Below are 13,388 nucleotides of genomic sequence, written 5' to 3' on the forward strand. Positions count from 1 at the left end.
AGGTGATTTTCAGGTAGGGGTGAAGGTGGCTACAGGTGACAGATGAGGCTGACTGGGGCAGGGTAGGAAGGAATGTGCCATGCTAAGGGGTTTATTTTATCATTTTGCCATGAAAAGTGGATAATGAAAAATTTAAATAGAATGAAATGATCATATTGCACTTTAGAAAAATAACTCTTGTGATAGAGTTATTGGGCATGAACAAGACAAGATGCAGAGAAACCATGTGAAAGAAAAAAAAGAAAGTTTTCACTCAAGCAACTACAACAAGGCTAGAGAGAAATAGGTGGAATTGACAGCTCTGAAAACTTAGTGATGGTAGAATATAATGATTATACTTGGAGATTAATTAGATTTCAGTGGCGAGGGAGAGAGAGGAAAGAAATACAGGCACATAAGATTGGGTAGATGTGTTACCAATGACGTAGACGTGGAAGAGGAGTGAAGGCATTTAGTTGTGAGCTAATTACATGTGTTAGTTACACATGCGTGACCATATGGAGACACCCACCGGACAATTAAAAACAGTGGTCTGGCATTTAGCTACAAAAATGGAGCTTGAAACATGAATTTGAGAGTCATGGTATACACATCATATTTGAACCCTCCAAGTACATGAAGGTCTCAAAAAAAAAGCAAAGGGCAAGATCAAGAAAGCCAAAGTCCATGGTCCAGGAAAATGCATCAGTGACGGACTAGACAAGGAAAACAGTGGTGCCTCTAACACTCATTATGTTATTTCATTTCACCCTCCAGTACGGATAATTTGTTTATGCAAAACTCATGTTGCAACTTACTCCATACTTTAGAATGTGATCATATGTGGAGATAGGGTCTTAAAAGAGGTAATTAAGGTAAATTGGGGCCATTAGGGTGGGCTCTAATCCAGCATGACTGATGTGTTTATAAGAAGATTAGGACGTACACATGTACAGAGCAAAGATGGTATGAAGACAAAGACGGCCATCCATGAGCCAAGGATGGAGGCCTCAGAAAAAAAATCAACCCTGCTAACACCTTGATCTCAGAAGTCTAGCCTCCAAAACTGAAAAAATAACTGCTTTCTATTGTTTAAGTCACCCAGTCTCACTTTGTGTTATGGTAGTCCTAGGAAACTAATACACACACCACATTTGTCTTACAGATGAGGAAACTAAAGTTCAGAGACATTAATTGACTTGCTGGTTATAGGCAAAGCTGAGATTCAAACCCATGCTGAATAAGAAGACCAAACCTATCTTTCTCCCTCATTGAAAATGGCATAGAAGACTGAAAAATGGGTGTCAGAGAAGAAAGAGAAAAAAGGCAGCTTCCTCAAGTCAATGCAGGATGGAGATTTAAGAGGATGTGGTAAACAGGGTCAGCTGGAAAGAAGAGATGACGCAGAACGAGCACTAGAAACAGGCAAAGGCTTCTACACTGACACACACAGTGAGTGCATTTTGGGAAGTGGAAGTCAGATGATAATGGAGGAAGATCAAAGAAAAGTGAAGCTGACCTAGAAAACAGATCCTAAATAAAGACACTCACTTCTGAATTAAAACCAGTACTCAACAAAAATTTAGGTGAGAGTTAATGATGAAAATTAGAAACATGCCTAGGCCTCCTTTTGTCTTCCTTAAGTATCCTGCTGGCCTTTTTCTCTGACAAAAGGAGTCAAGGGTAAGAAAATGGAAGACAACATTTTGACAGATTCTTTGACTTTTTCACTCACTAGTTGCTCAGGTTCTTATTTCTCACCTATCCAGTAATATAAGAAAATGATAATTTATTAAACTCAAAAGAGTACTAGACTAACAATTCTAAAGTAAGGGGAAAAAAAACCCAATAACTAACTGAAGCACATGTGCCAAGTAGCATGGCAAACTCCCCATGAGACCAGGCTTCTGGCTGGCGAGACTTGGGGAGATAGAGAGGAGAAAGTTTATTTTCATGTCTCTGGGTCAGAGGGAGAAGAGAGAAAAGGCATTAAAGGCAGTCCTGGCTGTGCTTCCTTCTTCCTCCCTTCTGGAAACTACTAAGTCCCAAAGGGCCATTGAGAGTCATCCAATTTCCTGTGGAGTTAAGAAGCTGCTAGAAACCAGAACAACACATTTTACCTAAAGAATGGAAGCCATTCCATGTTCTTTGCTCAGTCAGTAACTTTCTCAGGCCTCATGTTGCTGTGCAGTTGCCTCCAAATTTATAATAAACAAAGATATGAGTGCTGAAACATCCGGCTATACACACACACACACAAATACTGCACTTTTGCAAGCCTAAATCCATTTAGCCGTCAGCCATCTCCATGGCAAACTTGGGAAACAATAAACAAGTGTTCTTCATCATCCCCGACCTCAGTTATCTTCCTGACCTCACTACTGTGAGTGATATCATCATCTTCCTACTAACTTAGCTTGAACGTCTGAGTAATTTTTGATTCGGTCCGTTCTTTCCATTGTTCTGCTTTTAATATTTTCCCACTTCATGGCTCAACTTTTGATTCCAAAGGCTCCAAGTGACTGCCCTTAGAAAACAGAGGCTCCACCTCTCGACAATGATTCTCAAAGGCGGCAGTAGCAGAGGGGATCAGAATATGACAGCAAGTGGATTCATGCAGTCTGAAAAAGCTCCAAGTGATACTTACAAGGCTACTGGGTCACAGGGAGAGGCTCCCTCCTACTTCAGAACCACAGCCAACTTTTGCAGTAACACTAACCCTCCATTAACGCTGACCCCAACTTGCCTTCTCTTTTTGCCAACCCAGTCTATCCTCTGTGTTTCCTCTCATGCTACCTTCCTAAAACACAGATCTAATTTGTTCCTTAATGGCTTGCATTTTCTTATAAAGGCCACATACCTCAGAAAGCAGTCAAGGTCCTTTGAGTCTAATCTGCTTTTCCGCTTTTACTTCCCTTTCCTTCCCTCACTACCCCAAGCTTGAGGAGACTCTATGTAGTAGTTGTTAAGCAAACCCTGCCCAGCTGTCCCACCATCAGAGCTTTCTTCTCAGACTGTTTCCTCAGCCACGATGGCCTTTCTTCCATCTCCTTCCACTGACATCCTGCTTACTCTTCCTGGCCCTGGTCAAGTCCTTTCCTCATGAAGCCTTCTCCTTTATCTGAGGCTAAAATTAATCTCACCCTCCTCCATACTAATGTACAGTATCTGAACTTCTGCTATGGCAGTTAGCACGTACTGTCATGTATTATGAGTTATTTGCAAGTATTTCTTTCTCCCCTAGAAGATTGGAAGTTTCTGGAGAGCAGGCACTAATGTTATCTTTAAAATCTTCCATAGGACTGAGGGTAGTTTCTTATAAACTGAAGATGGTTGAATCCATTCATCCACTTGTTTATTCAGTAAATATTTGTCGAGCACTTACTACATGCCAATCATTAGCATTTACACAAACTATCAAGTTCCCACTACATGCCGGGGCAGCAAGATGAGCCCTACTCCCAGAACAGAGGGGTACATCACACAATCCTATGATATAGACTGGTATTATTCCTCTCCCCATTTTACCAACGAGGGTGCCAAAGCTCTGGCCACCCGCACCAGTAATGGACAGATGGGATTCACACCCAAGTCTACCCAACCCCATCCATGTTGCTTTGCTCCCAGGAGCTAGACCTAGAAGGACAAGTTTTCACCCATAAACTAGTCTGACAACTTGTACCCATTCTTTATGTCTCAGTTCAATCATCATCTTCTCTGTTTGACCTTCTGCATCTATGTGAGGAAGTTCATCTTTGTTGTAATGTACCAACTACAGAACATGTGCCCAAAGGACTTGTGGATATAAACGAATTCAGAACTAGCCATGTGCAAATGGAGGCCCTCTCCAAAGTAACAATAGGACCACAAACATTAAAAAGATGCTTTTGAGTATTTGTAGGTGCCTTATAACATAAAGGCAACATCCTCACGTGTGGGTGTCAATTTAATCACCAGGGTGAGTGTGTGGTCAATGAAAGGACATGGCCTTGGTGACAGGGAGTAACTGACGAGCTATTTAGCAAAAGCCCTCCTCACCACCCTCAATATCAGGTGTCCCAGTCACAGTATAAACCTTCCCACCCCGGCAGTAACAGCAGCCTGCTGGGGCAATAGCAAGGGAATGAAGAGATCCCGCACGGCCCAATGTCCCTCCTAGTCACATTCTGACTCCCACACCCACCCTTGCCCCTTGGCCTCCCAGTTTTGGTGGCAGACACAGTGAGACTTTCGTGGCTACTTGCCCGCATGGTAAATCTATCCCTGGCACTTTTTCCTACCCTGAGAGGGTGCAGATAAGGCCCTCAACTCCAATTGAAATCTATTCAAAAGTGATTTTAATCTGAGAAGCAATAAGTAAATTATGGGTTTTATGTGTGCCAACGTGTACTTTAAGCCATGTGAAGTCTGTCATTTCCAAGCAGCTGCTTAAGAAGAAACAAAGGGACTTTGTACAGAGACATTCCCTAGTTCTGGAGTCATTTTACACCTCTAAAAGAAAAATGATGAGAAAATCCACATTGAAGAAGGCATACGCATTTCTTAAGGAAATGTAAAGCTGTTCCCACAAATTTTGCAAACTTTGAAAACTAAAGATAATACACTTCCTTTTCAGTTACCAAACTCAGCATTAAAACATAAACACAAGGGATTAGGAATTTACTCTCCAGATGTTTTACTGTGGTTTGGGAGAGAATCAATGGTGCCTTCCTCTAGGGGAAAAGAAAAAGATACCTAATTAAAAGTTTACAGTTGGGCCAGCATGGTGGCTCAGGTCTGTAATCCCAGCACTTTAGGAGGCTGAGGTGAGGGGGCTACCTGGGCCCATGGGTTCGAGGATAGCCTGGGCAACTTGGTGAGACCTCATCTCTACAATAAATCAAAAAACTAGCCAGGCGTGGTAGTGCACGCCTGTAGTTCCGGCTACTTAGAAGGCTGAGGCAGACGGATTGCCGGAACACAGCAGGTTGATGCTGGGGTGGCCATAAGCATGCCACTTGCATTTCAGTCTGGGCAATGGAGTGAGACTCCAACTCCAACTCCAAAAAAAAAAAAAGTTTACAATTGAACTACCGTAATCATAGAGGCTCAAGTTCTACTTATGACCATGAAGACAGACTATTTGTTAAATGTAGTTTTTCATGCCCATGTTAAAAAAACTGCTTAATTATCCTAATTAATGACAGCAATAATATTTAAGTTCCCAACTCACAACAGACACCGTTTTGAAAGGGGAATTACACAGTGCTCTCAGATGTCATTGTGAGAAAATTCTAGATTTTTTACCTTGAAAGTCATTATGAGATGAGTAAAATGGAATTCCGCTTCCAAATCCAGTTGAATAGTTACATTTTCCACACCTATAAGAGATTTTTTAAAATAAAAAAGGAAACAGTATGGTAAAAGAGAACATCTGTGAGTAGTTGAGACTATTTATTAAAACTATTTTTATTTTCTGCATAGAAATCATCTTTGCATTCTACCTTTAGCTGAAGATAATAATAATCCTTTGTACTTATTTGGTGGTAAAATACAAGTCAGAATAATTCTCCACAAATCATTCTGGAGTTCAACATATTGAATCTGCTCACTGGAACAGGACATCTGGCAGAATGCCTCTAGCTGCCATCAAGAAAGACATCTTTTGCCTAGGAAGAGTGAAATATCTTCCCAACTCTCTGAGCCAAGAGACTCTCAAAGGAGAAAGGGGAGGGGCACTTCCTGTGCACAGTAGGGGGTCAGCTTGCAGTCTGGTGCACAGGGACACAATTCTTCTTCAGTAGAAACACAAATATCCCTTTTACTTTATGCAGCAGCAAAGAAAATAAATTAGAGCCTACCACATATGTTAGTTATACTCCAGTTTAGAAAACCTATCCCTGATGGGGAAACCTTTGGATGCATTTCCACAACTGAAAAACAATGCCAAAGAGACAAAGAATCAGTCAAATAAATAAACTGGCTCAGAACAAATACTAACATCTTCCCTTTCAGGGGAAAGCCTGAATAAACAAATGAGCCTTTGCACTGTGCCCTGAGGGTCAATCAGTCCCACTTTAACACGCTAAAAAGGCCACTGGAATTCCAGAGATGGAAAGCACCTCCTCCCCAATCCCTAGGGCTCTCAGGCTCGCCTGTTTGGTAAAGGAAAGAATATTCCATATCTTCTGTGTTTGAGGGAACTTTTGGGGTCCATCTTCCAGACCAAAAAGAAGTCTTAAATGCAGGAAGACAGGAATGTGTCAGAATGAATTATGTCACAGGCTGGTGTATTTTCAGGAAATCAGTAGGACCTTTTGAAATAAACTCTTGTGCTGGAAAACTGCCAAGTCAATTTGGGGGGGGGAAGTGGTCACTGGAACGGATATGAGTTAGTTGGAATGTTAAAGAAAAACATTAAAATCATACTAACTAACCTTATCTAACTTATTAAAAAGAGCCATATTACAAAACTAGCCTAGACATTTATTTTTGAGTGAAAATGTTAGCTAAGCAACTACATTAGTGAAATGTTAGCAAAGTCTCTCCTCTAGGCTTTTAAAAACCTGTATTTGTTCAAAATTAAGAGATAAGGAAATAATGTAAAGCATCAAGCAAGCCTAGTGCCATTTCCGTAACATAAGAACATACACTGCAATGCGTGCACCGAAAACACATTCCATTTAGATGATAACCTGATAAAGCACTACAGGTTTTGTTTTGTTTTGTTCGTATGGGAAGAAAAACCCATGGAGGAAAAAGCCAAAGTCATTCTTCCATAATATATTTGATTTCTGTCAGATCTAAGAAAGATCATCATGGAGGGTAACTCAAAAGTAGCCATACCTTGCAAGCCTGTCTCTGTGCCTGAACACTGATAATTTAACACTGCCATGCCTAAGCACAGCTTGTGCAAAACACACAGAAAACAGATAAAATCGCATTCATAAAGAAAGTTTTCAATTGTGAATTATTAGAAAACAGAGAGAGGATAGGGTATAGTAACAATCAGCCTGACTTTCTAAAGACTAAGTTCCATCAGTCTAATCTCATCTAATCTCTTGTGACAGAGTGACAGAGAACTCAGGCCCCTCTATTTGAAAATCTCTTCTTTCTGGCATTTAGACTCTTTTGTCTCACAGATTCAAAGTTGTAGAAGTTGATTAATTCTACGTCACTAAGAAAAACTTCCTTTACAACTATAGCATATGTAGCTGGGCGTGGTAGCACGCGCCTGTAGTTCCAGCTACTTGGAAGGCTGAGGTGGAAGGATCACCGGAGCCCAGCAGGTCGTGGCTGGAAGCAGCCACTGCACTACAGTCTGGGTGACCAAGTGAGACTCCAACTCAAAAACAAACAAACAAAAACATCTATAGCATATGAAAACTGTTTTGCTATCTGTCGACTAAAATGGGGACAGCCTTGATCCTAAAGCTGAGGCAGCCTCCTTTGAACTTTCCATTTCACTGGAAGAACGTGGGGAATCAGGAAATGTTCCCCAGTTCCTGCTCCTAGGAAGCTCTATGCTGTTTCAGAAGTCCTTTGTGATGCAATACAGATTTACAAAAACTTCTCTTTTATACAGATCAACCAAGATAATCCTATATCAGAATGAACATGGCTCCAAGTGACACATGCTTTTTGAAGATGCTTTCATCTCAGCCAAATTTGTAACCAACGGATTTCCAGGGCTGACCAACGAACAACAAACCCTCCTGAGAAACCAAGGACCTTCTAGGAAACATCTGCAGTTTAATAGTCAATGATAAGGAAGTCTATTAAGGGAGTTTCTCTTTGCAGAATGATAAATGACCGAAAGCATCCATCCAAATGCTCTCCAGACATAGGACATAGAATAAGTATATCATAGTACATGGCCAGGCTTAGGCTGCTTCTTTGAGGGGCCTTTCTCAGCCTTTTATTTTTAAAAGGTCTAACGATACCTTTCCAGTTAACAAACACACTAACTCTATGTTTATTCCCCAAATCTCAGCATTTGAGTTTGAAACATGTTAAACTCATCTGGGCTTAGTTTCATGGCAATAGTAAAATCATAACTCAATGAAAACCCAAATGGCAAAGTAAAGGGGTTGAAGTCACATGATCATTGGGGGAACTGTTTGACTTGGGGTCATATCCACATTGAAAGAATCTTTGAAAAATTATATTGTAGGACTTGTTCATAGTCTTACTACTACTATTTTAATATTTTCTGTAGATGGAAGAAGGGTGGGGTGGCTGTGATCCTGACTTTTCCTTTGGGGCCAATCAAAATGAAAGACGTTATGTTCTGTGGAAGAATAAGGACCTAAGATCGCACACGGTCTTCCCACGCTCTCCCCAGACTGCCCCTGGTACATACACACTCTCCCTAAAGGCCCCCTCAGGATGACGACTACAAAATACTCCTTTGGTCAAGCATGAAAGGCTGCTTTCTTATAAAAAGTGCATGCTTCAGGAAGAAGGATCAGATTTTACCAAGAGAAGTTAGTGCTCCAGGCAGTAAATCTGTCAGAGGCCATAATTACGGGACAGAGAAGCCAATCATAATCCCAAACACCCAGGAGCCTGTACACCCCAATCAGTTTCCAATCACACTCCCCCAGAACTGGTTCCCACACCAACCACATACCATTTTCAGATTGCCACCAAATCTTCAGGCGGTTTGGAGCAAATGTAGTGACGACATTTTCAATGAGATGGCTGTCAGGATTGAGGGTCTCATGATAAGGATCTTGGGAATCGCATATGAAGCATTTTTTGTCCTCCTGAAAACAAAGTCAGCATCATGAGTCTAGAAAGCAATCTCATTTTAAAAAATTTCTTTTAATAAAAAGTTCCATCAGGTTCACAGTACAAAAAGCAAACTTACTAGCTTCAAGAAAAATGAATGTGTGAAAATCACTTAAATGACTTACATCATATCTTTCTCTTTTAACTTATTGAATCTAAAACATGCCTGAAAATAATTTCCTCCTTTCTTGCAAATTCAAGGTCAAAAGTAAAAGAGGGCATTGTTTCCACAAGCTATTAATTTAATCAAAATCAAATTTCTGGGCTTAAACCTTAATCTCAATAAATAAATAGCTAGAGAAGCTTACTCAAAGTAAAATGCATAAGAGGTATTAGAGAATTTTTGCTGACATAAAGCACTGAAAATGAAGGGAAAAAAATACAATTCATCTGGCCTGAATAAGGCAGAAACTAAGTATTAGGCAGAAGTATTTAGAGAAGCTTTGGAAACTACAGAATAAGATTTCTTAGCTTCTATTCTTCTCAAGCAGTTAATCTATGGTGGTGGCATGTAGACTAATATATAAATTGCTCAGAATATCTGGGGAAGGGGTACTAGGCTGTCCTGCCATATTGGGACAACTATAGTCTGGAACTAATTCAAATAACTTCAATGTGGACATGAGCTAGAAGGAAGATAGACTACAGGCTTTAGAGTAGCTTCGACATTCTCTTTTTCTTTCTTCTAAAACGGGAGCCATGGGCCAGGCATGGGTGGCTTATATCTATAATCCCAGCACTCGAGAAGTCTGAGGCAGGAAGATTGCTTGAGCCCTGGAGTTCAAGACTAGCCTGGGCAACCTCTACAAAAAAATCAAAAAATTAGCTGAGTATGGTGGTGCACAGACTGAGGTGGAAGGATTGCCTGAGCCCATGATGTTGAAGCACAGTGAGCCGTGATTGTGTCACTGCAATCCAGCCTGGGCAACAGAGTGAGACTCCAACTCAAAAAAGAAAATTAACAAAAAGGGAGGTGGGGGAGCCACGGCCACCGGGGCAGTTGGGTTTAGGAGAGTTCTCTAAACCCATTCCATCATGACAAATCATAAACATTGCTTAATTATTCCCTTTTCTACCTATAGCTTTGTTCAGCACCTACATTTTCTGAAAACGATGTTAAGACTGAAATACATAAAGGCCTACATATGTCTTACAAGCAGCATTTGATCAAGGGTGATATTCTTAGAAGTGCAAAATCAACGGACTATATTCTTGTTTGTGTTTATTCAGTTAGCAATTACCTTCCTCCTAAAAGGATCTGGAGGCTGGCAAGACGAACTAAAGAAAACAGAGACTCAAAGTCAGGGAGGTATGGTGACCCTGGACAAAACAAGCTTCCCGCTTCCATCCTTGTACCCACTAAAGGTTTGAGAAAAGTGCACAACTAGTCCCTTTCTTTAGGCCCTGTTGAGAAAAGCACTTCACAGCTCCATGGGTAATCATATATGGCAGAGAGCTTGGCTCCAGGTGTCTTAAGACAAGGAATCCAATTCTCATTTTGGTCAAAGCTGATTTCAGAACCTGGTGATTCATTTACAGGATGTCCTGGCCTCTCAAGTAAATGTTAGCACAATGTTTTAGGTAAAATGTGAATGCTAATATTAGAAAGGGTAACATCAACTGCCTTCATTAATGTGTAGTCAAGGAAACTAGTACTGGAGAACAATCACCAGAACTTAAAAAAAAAAAAGGTTTAATTATAGCCTCCCTTCTAATCAGGAGGAAGCAGTCTAGACATCTCTGTATAAACCTGGAAGCAAATGAGTGGAATCCACTCGACCACATTCCTTGGGTTTAATTTATCAGGTATCCAGAAACAGCTTTCTGCTTCATAAAACTGGCTCCATCTTAAGGCTTCTGGGGTGCAAACCACACCACATTCTGTTCTCCTTTTTAAGGGCAGGAACACAGGTGGGTGGAGTAACCAAGATCGGAACAACTAGCTTAGAACTTGCCCTCAACGTGAGACTAACACTTTCTGCTTCTGTAAGGAACCAGAAATATCAACCTCCTTTTTAAAAACCAAGAGAAAGTGTTCGGATTCTGGATTGTTTATATTTTGTGTCTTTTAAAATTAGTTCTGACCTTGTATGAATTATGACCTCTGAAACCTAAAACCTGGGTCCACTTTTAGAAACAGGCAGCACCCTGAAATTTCATTTTAGTCTCCCGCTTATCAGGGTACCATGGCAACTAAGGCACTTTGAAACAGCAAGCATCTGATCCTGATATCTAATGGAGGTAGATGGGAACAGCACCGAGCGTGGAAAGACAAACGGTTCGTTCAGTGGTTGAAATCACCCTGTGGGGCCGTCTGTCAGTGCTAGGATACTTTGCCCCAGTGAAAGATGCCGGAAAAACCCAAGATCACTGCTTGGTATCTAAAGAGGATAAACCACCTTGACTGCACACTTTCAAAAAAAAAAAGAAAAAAGAAAAAAAATATATTTTTTTTCTTTGTTTTTTTTTTTAAAATTTTAAATCCGGGCTTTGAGGCACTGGGTCGGGGCAGGGGCAGGGGCAGGTCCGTCTGTAGCCCGGCCTTTTCCATACAGACCGCGCCGGCGGCGGCAGGAAATGTTTGGCGGATTGCAACTGTGCAAACTGAGATGGGGCGAAAGAGTGAGCTACCAGCCTAATCCCGGGACTCCCCGGCTGGCTGCGCTTCCTATCTGGACTGCTGACAGGATGCGGAGTCCCCTGGGCCCGTCTCTCAGGTCTGGGCTGGAGGAGGCGCTCCAGAGCCTCGAACCCAGCCCTCTGCCCTCACCTGCAAGTGACTGACGATACAGTAGGGCTCCGGCTGGTGCAGCCCGCACGTCGAGGTCACCGAAAGCCTCTGAGCTCGGCCGATGAGAAGGTCGCCCGTGGCGGGGTAGCAGCTGCCTTCGGCGCAGCCGTAGCTAAACTCGGGCTCTTGGGCGCGCGCTCGGGCTCCGCACAGGGCTGCGGGAAAGGCAGGCGACAGGGGGCGGGAGGGGTGTGGGTGAGGGCAAGCAGGGAGTGGGGCCGGAGCAAAAGGAACAAGGGATGGGGGGAGGGGAGGGGAGGCAGAGTCAATTCCGGGGGGAAAAGCAGAACGCACCGGAGACACACAATGGAGAGGCCGGGAAGGCAGGAACTCCGCCAGGAAAAGGACGCGGAAAGAAACCCAGACACGTCATCAGGTTTGTCCAGCAGGCGAGAGCATCCCTCCCAGGAAACCCACCGACGCTCGCGCCCACCCGGATCTGCCCCCGCGGGAGCGCCTCCCACCGCAAAAGGCGGATGCGCAGACCCGCCGCCCCGACGTGTCCGGGGCCGGGCGCAGGGAGACTGCCCCCGCAAGCCGCACACCCACGCGCGCGTGGGCCCGCGGGCCCGCGGCAGCCCGCGCATCCTCGGCGTGCGGCTGCGAGTGTGCGCGTGGACATCCGTGAGCACGGGGGCGCCAGAGTGTGTGTGCGTGCACGCGCGAGGGTCACCGCGCGTCGCCGGGGAGCCAGGCGCCGCGTCCCCGAACGAGGGGCCAGCGGACAGTCCCCGGGGCTCCGGAGTGGCCTCAAGTCTTCGCCATTCCAGGGAAGCTCCCGGCCCAGATGTTTCTGGTACCATCCAGAGACAAACAGCGATGGTTAATTAAAGCCACATGGCCCCAATCTCTTCCCGGGACGAAGAAGCCCGTGCTCGGCTCGGGCACTTTCTTGGGCAATGGGTTCTTAGGGAGACACCGGCGGCAGGCACCGCCACCCCGGGGAGCCTGCCCTTCGCGGTGGGGGAATCCAGGCTGAACCGGCCGAGGACGCAAAGCCCCAGGTGGCGGCGGCGGCTGGAGCACGCAGGAGCCGAAGCTCGGGGCGCAGAGCCCGGGGATGCGGGTGCGCGGCGCTCCGCGTGCGCCTTCTCCAGCCGAGGCTAGGGCGGTGGCGTTTAAAGCCCGGGGCACTTCCAACCAGTCCCTCTCGCGACCCCCCCCGGCTCCCTCGAAGGCGGGGAAAGCAGCTTTGGGGTTTTCCTTCCCCGTGCCCAAGCCCACCCCCGCCCCCGCACCGTGTCCACGGAATTACCTAAGAAACTGAAAGCGAACACCTGGAGCAGCCCCATGTCCGCTCCCTGCAGCCCGGGGACACGGCAGAGGAAGGGAGAAGACGCCCGCCGAGCCGCCTGCCCTTTCTTCCCGTCTTCCTTTCTGGAGAGGTGGAGGGGAAAGAGGCAAATGTTTAGAGAGAGGAGAGGGGCCCTTCCATTTCCTGCCGCTCCCACGGAAGCGGGAGGCGGGCTGGGGAGGAGGACAAAATCGCGCGGACACTTTGTTCCCCTCACCCAGCGATGGAGCGCTCTCCCAGCCCCTGGCAGCCCTCGAGCCCAAAGAAGGGAATTAGAAAGTTTAGCCTTGGGAGGAACCGAGGGAGGCGCCTCTGCTCATGCGCACTCGGAGAGCAGGGGCTGAGGGGGCGGGCGGCGGGAGGCCGCGACTCGGCGGCGAGGGGGTGAGGGCCAGGTCCCACCCCCCGGGGGGCCTCTTTTGTCTGAAGGCCGCGTCCGCGGGCGCTGCGCGCTCAGGTTCTCCCAGGTCCCGGCGTGGGGCCGCGGGTCCCCACCGGGTGCGCGTCAGGGAGCCGCGCGCGAAGGGGCCGTCCAGTGCGGGGGTGGGATGC

At 45.2% G+C, this 13,388-nt stretch overlaps 1 protein-coding gene across 2 annotated transcripts in view; it reads right to left on the reverse strand.

Annotated features, from left to right (window-relative positions):
• LAMB1 (laminin subunit beta 1) overlaps positions 1 to 13,308 on the reverse strand; it is a 77,465-nt gene extending 64,157 nt beyond the window's left edge. The window contains exons 1-5 of one of the 2 annotated variants that reach the window (XM_008052511.2): positions 13,054 to 13,308; positions 12,798 to 12,919; positions 11,522 to 11,697; positions 8,591 to 8,726; positions 5,266 to 5,339 (exon numbers count right to left, since the gene is read on the reverse strand). In XM_008052511.2, coding sequence (XP_008050702.1) covers positions 5,266 to 5,339; positions 8,591 to 8,726; positions 11,522 to 11,697; positions 12,798 to 12,834 — 423 coding nt within the window. In that variant the 5' untranslated portion in view covers positions 12,835 to 12,919; positions 13,054 to 13,308. Of the gene's footprint in view, positions 1 to 5,265; positions 5,340 to 8,590; positions 8,727 to 11,521; positions 11,698 to 12,797 lie in introns of both variants that reach the window. The other variant, XM_021709733.1, reaches the window with a different exon arrangement.
• Between the last annotated feature and the right edge of the window lie 80 nt (positions 13,309 to 13,388).

Source organism: Carlito syrichta, unplaced genomic scaffold (assembly GCF_000164805.1).
Source record: "Carlito syrichta isolate Samal-C Ts95f unplaced genomic scaffold, Tarsius_syrichta-2.0.1 Scaffold279535, whole genome shotgun sequence".
Classification (NCBI taxonomy): Eukaryota; Metazoa; Chordata; class Mammalia; order Primates; family Tarsiidae; genus Carlito; species Carlito syrichta.